The sequence below is a fragment of the Hetaerina americana genome, unplaced genomic scaffold (assembly GCF_022747635.1).
Source record: "Hetaerina americana unplaced genomic scaffold, ioHetAmer1.1.p SCAF_9, whole genome shotgun sequence".
Lineage (NCBI taxonomy): Eukaryota > Metazoa > Arthropoda > Insecta > Odonata > Calopterygidae > Hetaerina > Hetaerina americana.
In genome coordinates this window covers 47,928,042-47,943,476 of record NW_027287538.1, presented here as the reverse complement: position 1 = coordinate 47,943,476, position 15,435 = coordinate 47,928,042, and the positions used below count along the sequence as shown (strand labels likewise).

At 36.8% G+C, this 15,435-nt stretch overlaps 1 protein-coding gene across 1 annotated transcript in view; it reads left to right on the top strand.

The window, feature by feature from the left end:
- The window catches only part of Bruce (BIR repeat containing ubiquitin-conjugating enzyme), a 107,444-nt gene that overhangs the window by 68,619 nt on the left and 23,390 nt on the right, over nt 1-15,435 (top strand). The window contains exons 37-45 of the mRNA XM_071598069.1: nt 306-475; nt 615-789; nt 2,155-2,355; nt 4,397-4,778; nt 6,782-7,071; nt 9,562-9,746; nt 11,371-11,522; nt 12,780-12,950; nt 14,027-14,277. Coding sequence (XP_071454170.1) covers nt 306-475; nt 615-789; nt 2,155-2,355; nt 4,397-4,778; nt 6,782-7,071; nt 9,562-9,746; nt 11,371-11,522; nt 12,780-12,950; nt 14,027-14,277 — 1,977 coding nt within the window. The remainder of the gene's footprint in view (nt 1-305; nt 476-614; nt 790-2,154; nt 2,356-4,396; nt 4,779-6,781; nt 7,072-9,561; nt 9,747-11,370; nt 11,523-12,779; nt 12,951-14,026; nt 14,278-15,435) is intronic.

The window sequence follows — 15,435 nt, the reverse complement described above, 5'->3', positions numbered from 1 at the left end:
ATCTAATTCAAATTTTATGACCTGAATCGAGCAATTTTTTAATGGGCAGAGAATATTTGATGGGAATAGCTGGCACTTAAGCCATTAGTGATTGAAAAGTACCAGCTGTAAAACAGTATGCTTGTTGAAGATGTGCTGGAGCGTAAATAAGAGAAAGGCAGTTCATGTTTTTAAGTGTATAAATTCAAAGATAAATAATTTCGTAATAGAACTTCGTAAATTCTCGTGTAAACATACAATTGAATTCAATGTTCTAAGTGTGTCTTGATGTATATTTGCAGTGATATCTTGATTTATATTTGCAGTGAGGGAAGATGAGGAAGAAAATTCTCTCAGAAATACTCTCTATTCTACGGAGCACCTAAGCTCTGGGTCAGGTGTTGTTCAACTGTCTGAACCCTTGTTGTGGCTGATTCTGCGGGTCCTGGATTCTGAGGAGGCCTTGCACCAGTTCAATCAAATGGGAGGAATTATGGTACGCCACCACTTGAGTTACATAAATTGTAATGTACATCTTTTTTTTGCTGAAAAAGGGTAAATTTGATGGGAACTCTCTTGTTGTTTGTGAATTTTCAAATTGTGATAATTTTTTTTGTTTTCTCCAATGTCTGTAGGTGATCTGTGAAAATCTAGTGAAAAGCAATCGAGCTCTAATCAGCACTCATCCAGGCCTTGTCTCTGTTGTCACCCGTCACCTTGGCAGGACTCTTCCCACACCTAGTCCTCTACCCCGAAAACCTGGAGCTCCATCTGATGGAATGGAAGGACTTCAGAATTTTGCCCAAATAGGTGAGTCATGGTAACAGTAACAGTCATGGTAATTAGATGTTAAGTAACAAGAATATTTGACCCAAACACTGGTTTTAATAGGCGAGGATAGAGCTCACCTTATACTAAGTCCAAGAACAATTTTTGGAATTCATACATCAGGCTAAATAAAGGGGATGGTTTTTAATTCCCTGTTCTGCCTTTGGTTCCCTTGGGAATTCTGTTCCCCAAAAAAAATCCAGCCTCTTGGGTGAAGCTGAGAATGCCCAGAGGCATAATCCAGAAATCAAACTTGGAGAGTCACGGTCAAAAGCCTGATGGACCCTAAACTATCGCACCACTCTCGTAGACATATCAACGCAGACAAATTCTCAATGAATTGTGATGAAAAATTGAGAGACGGGAAGTATATTGAAGAGAGAAATTTGTTAGGTGTCTCGAAGAGTTACCAAAGTGCTAAAATAATCCACAAATCCCATTGATGAAATGATTGAATGATTTCAGTGGGTGGTGTGTGTTCTGTTTATTAGGGAAGTAAGTGCAAGAGGGAGATACTAGGGAAAACCTGAAATGAAATCATTAATTTACACCGTGCAACCAAGTATTGTCTCTCCTAAATGTGGTTTGTATTTGAGGATAGACTTGATGTTATGTGTGGTCTTGGGTAGTCTTGTACTCTCTATCATATTGATGCTTGTTATCATGGAAGCCTGCAGCCATACTGTTTACTCAAGCATCATGTTCTATCCCATTTTCAGGATTTTGTTCACTTTTAATTTGTTTATCATGAAGTTAAAAGCCAAAAATTTCATGTGCGAAATGAGGTGGATTCAGCGATGGTATATTCTAAAATTAAAGTTTATCAGCAAGGAAAAAATAAGCATTTAAAATTACAACATAATCAAGTATTAGATACTCAAGTGCAAAGTAAAATGTACCATGATAATAGTTTTGATTAATATTGACCGTCCATTGTCAGTAATTGTTAGTAAAGTTTGGTATTAAAATAGTATGTACATAAACTCTTGTCAGTGAACCTATAGGTATACTTAACCCCAAATATTTACAATGTTAGAGCTCTTGCAATTTTTTTGTGCAAAGTACCTTAAAAAATGTATTGATTGCAGTAGCTTGGTGTGCTAGTTAACTCAAGTACAATTCACAAAAATCCGATCCCAATTCATTTTATTTCAACTTATGCCAGACTTAATTGGTTTCGGAAATAATTAAAATGGAATGAATCAGGAACTTGAAGAAGAAATAATGGTTGAAGAAATCGATAGTATAATTTATGTGTGTGTGCATTGCAGCCCTTATTTATCATAGTGTGTAATTTTGTTTGGTTCAAAAATTATTAACCTCTCAATGTTTTCTTATTATCCTCAGGAACCATTACATCGAGCAGTCCAACTGCTCAGCCTGCTGACGTGTTGATTCACAGTGCTCCACTACACAGAAGGGCCCGCACACCGGCCTGGTCCTACCATTTCTACCCTGAGGAGGCTTGGGTGGAGCTCACACTTTCGTTACCATGTGCAATCCTACTAAAAGTTGTGGAATTACAACCTCACCTGACTTCGTTGGCAAGTGAGTAAAAGTATGGTGTTCATTTAGAAAGAGCCCACTTGCCTTGAAGTGCTTCTCTCTGTATAGTTGCCATTTAGTGTGAAAATCTTAAAAGCAGTCCAAGCACTGTGCTCACCAGAGCAAGTAATTGAGTTATTTTTTGTTATATTGATATAAACCAAGGGTATAATATTATATTAGCCTAGAGTAATGATTTTGATCAGAAATGAAAAAATTCTGGTTATGAAAATGCTCAGTAAAAGTCATTGATTCCAGGTCAGAAATCCAGTAAAGACCACAATGCTCATAAAAATTATAATAATTCACTTTCAGTAATAGGTGATTATTTGCTTCTTCGAATTTGAAATAAAATTTCTCTTGACAGAAACCTTGAGCTTCGATGCCATTCAAGCAGTGTGTCTTTAAAATTACATCAGTTCACTAATTAATGACAGCCCAGATTCTTAAGCAAAAGTTGAATATATGAATGCGTAGTAAAGTCATAATTCAGATGGTCTTTTGATCTCTAAAGAAAAACTTAAACTAATCTGTTAAGACCGAGCATTTCGGTCTTATTGCATCATTTAAGTGTTGCTCATATAGGTATGTGATCATTCGGTGAGTTAATCATGCAGTTGAACATTGAAAGAAATTATTACTTTCTGCAAACATAAGTTACGAGGGTCATCCGGAAAGTAGTACCCGTTCGTGAAATAAAGACACAAAAGTAAATATTAACAAACATAAAAAATTTTATTTGAAAGAGGATACTTTAAACTACTTCTCAACATAATCTCCAAGCAAATTAAGGCATTTGTCATAACGTGTGACAAGTTTCTGTATTCCTGCTGCATAGTCCTTCGCCGCCAGCTCATTGAGATACGCGAGGGACCCATCTTGCACAAATTTTTGCATAATGCAGATGGTGTTTAACAATTTCATGAACAATTGTTCGAGAAACATTGGGAAAATGCTCACAGATGTCATCAATTGTGACGCGCCGATCGTTCCTCACGAATTCGTCAACTGAGCTCACCAGTTGGTCTGTAATGACAGACGGTCTCTCCGAACGCTCATCGTCGTGTGTGTTCCCCCTCCCCATGTTGAAGTTGCGACACCACCGCCGAACAGACGACTCGTCCATTACATTGTCTCCATACACCTCCTTTAATTGGCGATGAATATCACATGGGCGAACGTTTCTTGCATTGAGGAATTTAATCACTGCCCTCACTTCACAACTGGCGGCGTTCTCAATTTTTTTAAACATTGTAAACAATCACAGAAACAACACAGGCAATGCTAGCGTCACGCAACTTGGCTCAGAGAAGGCAGACAAGCCACTGAAGCTATCTGACCTCGTCCAGCGGCTACTCGCGTCGTCAGCACTTCATGCGGCACGAACGGGTACTACTTTCCGGATGACCCTCGTATATCCAAAGGCATAGTTATTTCATTTTCATGACTTCATATGCTGTTATGTGCATATATTTGATCAGATAAGATCTTTTATTTGACTTCCTATAGCCAAGAGATCTAAAAACTAATTGAATACCTACAAGGTGATAATTTGTTAGTGTTCGCTGTAAGGCTGCTTACATTCCGACTTTTACTTATCCATATCATAAAATCATCAACTAAATTCAGAATTTACAATTTTCTCAAAATAAGAGTTGGCTCCAATGAAACATGTAAACATTACTTGGTAGTCTACAATTAAGGTAAATTTTCGATAAACACTGACTGAACACTGCTACATTTCTAAGCCTTTCCTAATTAGACACAACCTGAAAGCTCAAACTACCATAAACACAACCATATGCATGTAAAATAAGCTGTATGTTTTTTGGTAAATAATGGTAAAAATCCTTGTCCTGGAATAGTTTTTATCACTGGTAGGTCAGAGTTCTGACTCCACCAATAAATTAGCTTCATCATTATGTGATTACAGATCCTTTAAGGAATTAGAGAAGTTGATCGTGCAAAGTAGTGTTATGCGTGAGACCTATATTTAAATAGTGCTTTTGGTCTGGTCCATCATTCTCTCTCCCTCTTCATACAGCATGTCCTTCAGCTGTCGCTGTTGAAGTGTCTCGAGATGGGGGCCCACCAGCCCCAGTGTGCCCACCCCTCACCACTGGGGGCCTGGCCTTCATCCGCCTCATCCTTCCCCGCCCCGAGGTGGCCTCCTCAGTCCTCCTCCGCCTCTACCGTCCTCGGGATGCCTTCGATGTCGGCCTGTCACAGATTCGCCTCCTGGGCTCGACAGCATATGGTGGTGAGGCTCTCTCCCCATTGCTGCTCCCCAGTTCCCTTTCGGCCTCCTCCCTCCCACCACAACCACCTCACGTCTCGTCCAGCAGCAACGTCTCATCCACCTCCCTTGGGAATCAAGCACCTGTGGTCACCAGTGCTGCAGATGAGGATCGCTTTGCGAGATCAAGGTATGCCCAGTAGTGTATGTACTATGAAAACTCAACAATTTCCAAGCACATAATGAACATAATTTTCAAATTAATGTATTTTTTCACAGTCCAGACAGCTCTCCTTATAAATGAATGCAGCTTCCTCAAATATCTTCTAAAAATTACAAATTTTATATTCTTAAAACCCAGAAGTAAAGCAAAATCTTGTCTCTCCACAGGAATGGCAAGCTGATTTTTATGTTTTCCTAGATTTAATTTGTAAATTTGAGAATTTTTGACTGTATTACATGTAGTGGTTCATCAAAATTAGTTTTTTCTAACAGAAATGCAAATAGTGCATATGCTATCCAATTTTTTTCAATTCTCTCTAATTGGTAATCTCTTGGCAAAGTTTCTGAACTCGGCATAACATTAGGTTTTTGTTTTTCAATGGCAGTGGTTTTTGTACATTAATGGAAATAACACAAAAAAGTTGGCTGACAGTAGTCACATGTTATCTCATGCTAGTGTTGATTAATACTCCCTTACAAAGTTTGAAATAAAATCTTACAAAATTCAAGCAGAAGTTGGAAATTCTGCAAAAAGCACATGTGTCTCTTTGAAACTGTGTGGTATATATGAAACCCTGCCTTTATGAAAGCAATGCTTCAGATTATCCATGCTGGACCTGTTTTATTTAATTAATTACCCCTGTCTCTATTATCATTTTTCTTCATACAATTTTGTTTATTATGGACAAATGAGTTATTTCATTTGTGAAACTCATAATTTAACTTGTAAAATTTTTTCCCCCAACCTCAATAACTTAAGGTTAATCATACTATGATTCAGTAAGTGAGTCATTCTTAAAAGGTAATGATACAGTATAACCCCAAACTGGACAATTTGCAGGATTATAATCTTTCTCGATATCAGAAAATTTTTAGTTTTTATAAATGTTAACACTGAAGTTACATTTCAAAAAGATCTTTGCATTAGGTATTTTATTTTTGGGCAGTAGAAATCCTTGCACTGGAATAAGTGATTAAATATATTATAGAATGCAAATGTCTTAAATTTTTTCAATTATGATATTATTTTTCTTTTTTTACACTACTTCATCAAGAATTCTTAGCTTTAATAGCAGTATTTCCTGTATCAATGCAAACTTAAATGAAGAAAGCAATCATTCAGCAACCATCATCAATGAATTATGCTACTGTTATAGTGCAAAAACAACTTCCGGCTGAAAAGTGTTCATATTAATGTTTTTCAAAATGGCAGAGTTTTTTATTAATGCTGTCTCTTTAATTTTGTGGATTTTTTTTAAGTTTTACCTTATATTTGGTCAATGGCTGGTTCATTGTTTCATTCTTCCCTGAGAGATGGAATGTCTCAAACCTTAATGGCTGTGAGTATACTCACTTTTTCAAGATGCAGTGACTAACTGAGGATGTATGGAATTTCTGTCTATTACCAGTTGAGTACTTGAGGCAGTTAAGCCACACCATTCCTCTTACACCATAAATGTCTTATGAACTTGAAATGAATGTAATGTAAGATGAAATAAGTTTGGTGGGCCTACTGTTCAAAGATAATGGCTGGAAATTGAGTAAGATTTGGATACAAATAGTCAAATTGAAAAGTCTATCAAAATGAGGACTGATTTTTGTTCTTTGAAATTCCCATTACTGTACATGCCAATAGATGATTTCACTAAAGTTACCTTTGTGGTTTTCTGCTGTTTCTTTTATTTAAAAGATAGGTTTGATGATATTTACTGTGTTTTGTATGTGACTATTAATATCAACCAACCAGCATATAGGGGCATTGATCAGGGCCATGTTTTCGGCTCATGTTTTTCAATCCTTCTCAATTAAAAGGGCTGAGATAAAATGTAAGTTCATGCTTACATTTGAGCAAATGAGCAAAGTTAGAAGGTCTTGGTAATCCAATATTTCTGCTTGTACTATGTTTACTTAATGTTTCAATGTCTGTTGTCTCTGTTTGCTTCAATCGCTCTTAATTTTTCCCTTTGTCAGTCTGGTGTGGCTCCTACTTCTGCACCACTGCCTCTCTTTGCCCCCCTACAATTCTGAGCTGTCGCGAGCAGTGGCCAGTGCCGCTGCAATGGTTCGAGGTCTCCCCCAGACATGTTGCGGCCTGTTGCTTGTCCCTCCGCGAGGTGGCCCCAGGTCATCACCACCATCAACCCTCCTCGGCCCCACTCTGAAGAGGGTCCTCCTGCGGCTTGGCCTCTTTGAGCCCAGTCTTGCCCTGGCCCAAATCAACTCACTTCTCTGCAACGGTGCTGCCGCTGCATTTGGCAATGGTAAGTCAATGAAGGTCAACGAGAAAATTCTAGTTGATTTCCACATTTTTCCATTAAAGATGGGTTGCATCACATGGTATGTAGTGTTTGACATGCACTTACATAGTCATAGCAGGCATTATACTTTGATATTTTGTCTTTTGCTCTGCTATTTTTTTTCCTGTTTTGTTTGCAAGGCATCTTTGAAGTGAAATGTACGACCTCGAGAGTGAAATAAAATTAAATGTAAATTTTTCAGTCTGTGAAGAATTGAATGTACAAATTCTGGGCATGATAATTAATATATTGACAATTATTTTTCTTCTATGGTAAATAAGTTCAGTGTTCAAGTTTTTTTACTATGGTCTGATATTTTTTATGGAAACATAGTTATTTCACTTGTTCAAATTGTACCCATGAAAAATGATTTTTTTGAATTAAGAGACCCCACCCGGTGCTCGTTTGCTCTTGTTTTGATGTCTCTGCCTGTTTGGCCTAAACATTTAGCGGGGCAGGAGTTACAACTGCATTAACCCCGGAAACATCTCCCTGCACCCGAAATTCACAACGCTGTTGCAGGATCCCGTACATCGGCCACCTGTCAAATAAAATAGCAAATATAGTCCCCAAAGATAAATACAAAATTTCCTTTTACATCCCTTCAAACCTCTCCAAACTATTGAGCAATCTAAAAGACAAAGTGGACAGAATTCAGAAAAGTGGAGTATATGAACTGACGTGTAACTCCTGTCCCCCTAGAGTAAATTAATCAATGTATTACAGGAAATTGTAGGATATTGGAGAGTTAGGCCAATTATCCGTAGCCTATTCATGTCTCAGACTGCTTAGCTGCATGTAGAGGATGGAGAGTCTGGTTGGGCAGTGTTAAGAAGAGGAGTAAGACGGTTGTCCATTTTCACCCATGCCATTTCAACTTACGTGGAGGTAATAGTAAAAGAGACATGGGATAAAATATGAATGAAAAGACAAGGGAAAGAGATATGAATGAAAGTGAGTGAGGGAATCCATGAAATCAGTGATCTTTACAGATGGTCAAGCTTAGTTTGCCGGTCATCGAAGGGGTAACAATCATTGCTAAATGCAATAAAAGTTCAGTATGGGTTGTAAATCAATGTAGGCTTAGGCAATTTGGTTTTTGAGAAAGGCAAAGTTAAAAGTGGAAATTCTGAATAGAAGCTGGAACAGGTGGAGATCTTTACTTATCTTGTAAGGTACACCTGCTGCTATCCCTCCTCATTTCACTTCCACCTACTCTTCCCCAGCTTCCAAGTATTAATATCCTCTATAATTCCCAGAGTGTCACCTGAAGATGTTGCCTTGTGATGAAACCATGGTCATGAAAAATAAAATTCTAGTGGAATCTGCCAAGTTAGTCTTCCTTCATTTACGCCTTTCTTGTGTTTTGAGCCAAGATGAGCAAAGTAATGTGGGCATCTGAGGAATGATTGTGTAAGGTAAAGCAGGTCTACAAGGGGTAGTTACTTGATGACAGGAATGCTATCTAAGGATGTTAAGAAAAGGCTCGTTAAAACTTTGATATGGAGCTTGGTTTCGTAAGATGTGGAAACTTTATGATTGAAACAAGTTGATAGGTGAAGATTCGAGGCTTTTGAGATATAGGTGTGGAGGAAGATGGAAAGGTAAAATAGAGAGAAAGACATTGGAATGCTGAAGACTGTGATAGAGGGGATGACATTCATTCCGCAAACTAGAGGTAGGAAAAAGATAGGGATTTTGGATGGAATGAAGGAAATAAAATGAATGGAAAACTGAAGAACAGATTAATGCAGTGTGAGGTGTCAGGTTTTGCCCTTAATGCACTTTGCACTGTGGTCAATAAAATGATTCACTCATATTCAACGACTTCCTCAGTTCGGCATCTTGGACGGTGAAGTGTGCATTTCTGTCTTGTCACCACATTACCCTGAAACTTCATGTTGAACGTTTAATATAAAAATATGTTAAATTAGAATTTCAAATCTTAACTTGTGAAGTGTGTTAGCGATAGAAGAGGAGTTTTTGATACTTTATTATAATTTGTAATCGGAGAAGTGTGGGGATAGAAATGTGTAAAAATGCAGGGTTAATATGTTGTAATACAAGATTGAAAAGGACAATGCCATCATGAAAATTGTTTTTAATTTCTTAAAATTCCTGCCCAATAGTTCCATTGATTAATGTAATAATCATGCAACTTTCATGTTATCATTTAAATTATGTTGTTTACATGAATAAGTGCATGACCATTTTTTTAGTGAGTAAACATTTGGTGATTTCTATTTAGTGTAATGACTGCCAATCTGGATTGTTAATTATTGTATATTGTTTCTCCATATTAATCTGGATTGTTAATTATTGTATATTGTTTCTCCATATTAATCTGCATTGTTAATTATTATATAATGTTTCTCAATGTTATAACTGTTAAAGGTTATTTTGATTTTGTGGCTGTACATGTATTCTTTTCCACTTTCTCTATATGTGCATTAGCTGGTTCGTTGGGTGCTGGACTGCAGTGTGGTATTGGATGGGATGGCACCGCCAGTGGGAATCGAAGGGATGATGCAGTGGACTCTGTTGTGGAGTTGTTGTTCCGCCTTTGCACAACCCACAATGATACAACTGGGGAGAGAGTTGGGGCATTGCTGGAATGGCTTAAAACTTCTGCTAATAAAGTAAGTATCATGAGGAGGATCACACATTCGGCATGATGGTAGAAATGGAAGAGACAGTTTCCTTGTGCTGACAATAGACAGTACTATGATACTAGTGCTTAATATCAGTTTTGTTAGTGTTGGGGCAATTTCCTCTGGTCTCACTCATCCAGAGCTGGTAGATTCAATTCTTTACTAAGTGATTATCACGTACACCTATGCCAGCACCAACTGCTATAGCAATAGTAAATATGCATTGGTTACTTTTTATAATTCGATTACAAACGAGGACATTACAGTGGTTCATTTGCACATTTTACCCTATTAGGATGTCCGTGTCTTAAGGTTCTGCTACCAGCTCTTATTAATAGTAATGGACTATATGTTTTTATTACATCTAATATGCATTCAACGAAAGACCAAATGTAAAAATTTTCCTCAAGTAAGTCAAACAGCCCAAGGGAAAAATATCCTAACAACATGCAAAAAGATAGTTTCTTGTATCAAAAGATTTAAATGACTCAAAAGAATATTTCATGAGGGTATAGAGTAGTAAAAAACTGCTGTATTTAACAATGCAACAATTTCACAATGTAAAAATCATTCACCTTGACTGGGATTCGAAGCTTCAATGTCCGGCCAAGTGCTTAGCCAGTTAAGCTATCGAGGCATCCTCTTACACTTCAAAATTTTGGGGGCTTCAAAGGAATGAGATGTTGTGATGAAATACTGTACATCATTCGTTCGTTTAGAGTATGGCACATTTGTCAAGAACTTGTTTGAGTTTGATTTATTCAGTAGTTATTTAGTGTAAATTAAACTGCTAGATGACTCAGTTCATTATTGAGCAAAAGGAATCCAATTTGTACTTTAAATATGCTGCAAATATATTATCAATATTTATGAAGTTTAAATAAAATAGCTGTTGAGTAAGTAAGTATTTATCCTTAAAGATGCATTATGTATTTTTCACAAAACCGATGAAATAAAAGATATTGTCATTTATTATCATCAACAAGTTACAAAATAAACAGTTTTAAGTTATGATATTACAAATTACTATCTATTAAGTTATGCTACCCATACTACAATATGATTTTAAAGTGCCTTAGAAGGTCAACTTTTGGCCTGGTTTGCTTACTTTCCTGGTTATTATGTTCAGAATTCTAGGTCCCTTCAAAAACATGGGAGTCCATTGTGCACTATTAATTCTTAGGAAGACAGTGTCATATTATGAAATTGGAAATATTAGAAATTAGGATAAGTGCAGTATATTAATTCACCCAAACGTGCAGCTCAATATCAGACATAATTTGATCAGTTGGGATTGGGATTTTCAGCTCCACTTTGGACTCTATATCTCTCCTTTTCACCGAATCCTTGCATCAGCTGCCAGTGCCCCATTATTATCTGTTGCTTTACTTGTTTCAGTTGTGCTTAGTTTGGCTAGGATTTATTACATTTATTTGTACTTAATAATATAAAAAATGCATAATTTTATATAGTTGTTAGTTTCTTTCTGTGGTTACTTGTTGGAGGTTTGATTTCATGTCAGTAATTAGAATATTTTAAACATATAATAGTTTAAAAAAATGGTATTTCCAAGTTCTCCATTGCAATTATTTTTTTTCCTTTATAATTTTAGGCCTTGGGTTCTTCGCGGTCATATGGCTCCAATGGTAGTTGGGCTGCACCACCTGCCGTCTATGTTCACTGTGCATCTGCAATCCTCTGGTCATGTCGTGTAAAAGGCACTTCTGCCCAACTTGAAGATTCCATTACACCTGAGCTCTTTAGGTTGGTAGCTCTTCTCTCAACTCAAGGAATGTACACTAAATGTTTTGGGTTCCATAAAAAATCTGTTAGTATTAGCAATTCTAAACTGTAGTAGTTAAGTAATCCAATCGATCCTAATACTGATTTGTAGTGCTAAAATACAGTGAAAGTACTGTGTCATTTAAAATATTCGTCGTCTTCATTTTGGAGTATTTAATTTTTGGTATCTGGAAAAGGTTAAAATTGGTTAAGTAAGTATTTCTAGTTCAAGGTTTGTTGTTTTGGTGATTTTAAGGAATGTAAGGTTGTGAGGGGTTTAATATTAAGTGTGGATCCTGTCTGATTTTAAAAGTGCTTGTCCCCAAATTCATGGCATTTAACATTTCATTTGGTGATGCTCAAAGAAGTGTTTGTCCTGCATCATTTTTGCCTTCAATTAAAGCATTTCAGAAGGATCAAATTTTTAGAATTTACACGAAAGGGCTCGGGAGCTGCAATTTTATGAATGGAAATTGTAAATATTAATATCACTGGATCAGGTTGCCCCACAACTTGCATATTTCCAATGGTTGGACTGCATATTCTCTTTTTGGTTAACTGTCCATCTGGTTATTGTAAAGAAGAATAAAATTCCAATTTTTGAAAAAGCAGTTTACTGTCAATTTCTCAGATGTGTTTGAAAATTAAGACGACTCAATCCCGAATGATTTTATATCAAACTCAATTATTTAAAACGTTTTCCCCCTTATTTAATGCATTTTTTGGTCAAATCATCTTTTTTTTACCATTTAAATCCCTTACACGTATTTTAATTTTCGATTTCCCTGCAACCTGCTTCTTTCTCTGCTAGATAAAAAAAATTAATTTTTCTGAATCAATTTAACATGTACTTGCCAGCAATTTAAAGCATTCTGTGGCTTTGTTTTACCTCTTGTTTTATTCCATTATTAGTAGTTGTTTCCGCTGTCAGTATATAAATTAGAAATGAGGCGGTTTACAAATTAATTATTTTTGGAAATCGTAAAATAGAAATGTCCCTTGAAATCCTCAGAAATATGAATGAAAAATTCCTCCAAGGAAAAAACATAAGTCCCTTTATAATTTATGGATTAAAATATTTTGTGATCTATTTGTGATAAATGGTGGTCAGGCTCTTGTCATTTTGTTGTATTATTTTTTATTTTCTCACTGTGTGACAGGTTTAAGGCCATAAATGAGTATTGTGGTGAAAATAAGTTGCCTCTCTACTAAATTTCTCTCAAATTTCATTGTCTTCAGCTTGCTTCACGAGTGGACTTTGACTCTCCCTGTGCACTCTGCTTTGAAGAGAGCACTAGATTGGGTCCTCTGTTCCATGTGCTACATCAAGCCAAACCTCTTCATGACATTGTTGAAGCAATCATCTACAATGAAGAACTCACCACAGAGCACCTCTCTCCTACAAGAAGGGTAAGCCTGGCTGATATCTCCCCATCCTAATGAATTCAGTGTGTTATTGTCCTTTCTCGTACATAATTACCAGCAGAAGTTAACAAAATGGTTTTATTCATGATCGCTAGATGATAAATTTTCTATTTCCATTTGGTTGTGTCAAATAACTTTAGATATTGTCAGGAGCATGCAAGCATAGGCACTATAGAACATACTAACAATATAAAAAACCATAAACAGTGATCAACCTAAGGTTGCTTTGGTAGGTGATTGTAGAGTTCACCCAATACTAAGCCCTATATGGCATGTGACATTATATGGGGGCCATTTCCTTTCCTTGTGCTGGGTTACCCAGGAAGATTTGGTCACACAGCTTTGGTGGAGTTTGAGGGTACCTGAGACGCGTGCCGGGAAATAGAACCTGGGCCCTCTGGTTATTATTCCAACACTCTACCCCAGGACAACCACATCCCCCCCAGTAATATATCAACCCGAAGGTTGGTTTGTTAGGTGATGGTAGAGTTCACCCAGTACTAAGCCCGACGGTGTATGAAATTCAGGGAAGGGGGGGGCTTGTTCCTTTCCCTGTGCCGGTATTGGTTTCGCTGGAAAATCTGGTACCCAAAAAATCTCATAGCTTGGGTGGAGCTATTGGCCGACGTTTCGATGCTCAACTTGTGCATCGAAACGTTGGCCATTATGGAACCCCTGACCCAGTGGAAGACCCAAGAAAACTTTATCAAACCAATACGCTGGGAAAGCACCACATCTTACTTTATTTTTCCCACCTTAATGCATACTTGCCACTTTAAAAGCCTCCAGTGTATTCTAATCCTTTCTCCTTGGCAATCAATCATCTAAAGCGAACATTCTTAGCTCTGCATTGGTGTCTCTGTCATTTACCTTTTGCAGAATCCATTGCATGCACCAATGGTATTATTTTTTCCTAATCCTGAAGTTATTGAGCAATATTGGTTATGTCTGGAAGAGTTGTTTATCTTCAATGTTTGCAATTTCATCTTAATTCTGTTCATATCACTTACCCATTATTCTGTGTGGAATAAAAGATGTTTAATGACTCCACCTTCTCATAGGAGGGGATCATCAGTGTATGAGGGAGAGTCCTCCAGCCACTCGGCAACAGATGACCTGAAGGAGCGTGAGAGGGAGGAGGGACGTGAGGGGGGAGCGTCCATGTTTGGTGGGGCTCGACAGGGGACGAGGCACTCGTTTACCATCCTTGAGAGAAGGCTCTACACCCTGGCATCTGCGTGCCAGTCACCTTCAGCAACAGCACAGATTCTGTCATCTAACCTTCCAGCTGGCCTTGCCCGAGGCATCTTGGGTAAGAGTAGTTTCCATTAGTTTTGACAAATGTCATGTGTCTTGATGAGAATCAAGCTGCTGAATTGCATAATTTCAGATATGATATGGTGGAATTTTATCATATTGATGAAATATTTGATGGTGCTCTTCCACTTGTCAAAAATGTATAACTGATGAGGTTTCGATGTACTGCATCACCTTTGCCGTGGAAGGCAATGCAATAAATCAAAACATAGTCAGTTATAAATTTTCAATGCATGGAAAAATGCTTTTATTTGATTATTAATAAAATCAAGCCATATTTCAATATTTAACTGTAGCACAGAATTTTAGTGTGAAGATTATTTTTTATTTATGATGAATAATTTGATTTCTCAGAACAACCGATATTATCTCTATTGTGGTGACATCATTTTGTTTTAGCTGTTTGTGTTTTAAATGCAATTTCTTTCACAATCTGTTAAAGTAAAAATGTATTGGCCATGTACCTCATGTCACATTCTGTTTTAGAGACCTGTAAATATCAAGGGGGGAGAGAAGGTCTCTGTTATCCCAATTTATTATTCCAGCTGGATGATTTCTCAAAAAAATATTTTTTTAAATATGCCTGGAAGATAAAGTAAATTGAATGGAATTGAAATAGAATTGTTTAATATGTAATGAAAAAGCAGTGCTGTTTCATTATGATTCTGCACTGTAAATATAGAATTTTGCATTAGGTAGGAGTTCGGGAAGCTTCATTAATGTTCAGTTAAGATTCGATCATATTGAATCTAATACAAAATAAATTGAGTGAAACCAAGGTGGGCAAGCATATATATATACATATACATACATATGTACATGCGCAAGCAGACATGGCAATTTTCTGAGCGAGAAAACTAAGTTAATTGTGGTTAATCTTGTGCATAATATAAACACACAATATCACTATATGTGTGTTGCCTGGTTCTGATTAGAATTTTTAAAGTATGTTGATGATTATCCCCTTATAAAAACTTACTACCAATTAAGATGTAGACATTATGTGGAATTTGCCCATATTCTAATAAATCAACTGCATAAGTTCTTCATCATTATAAACCTAAAGTATCCAGGAGATAAAACATTGAGTAGTCTCAGGCATGTGGTGGTGGAATTAGAACATAGTAAAGAACGGATAGTAGCAATTTTCCTT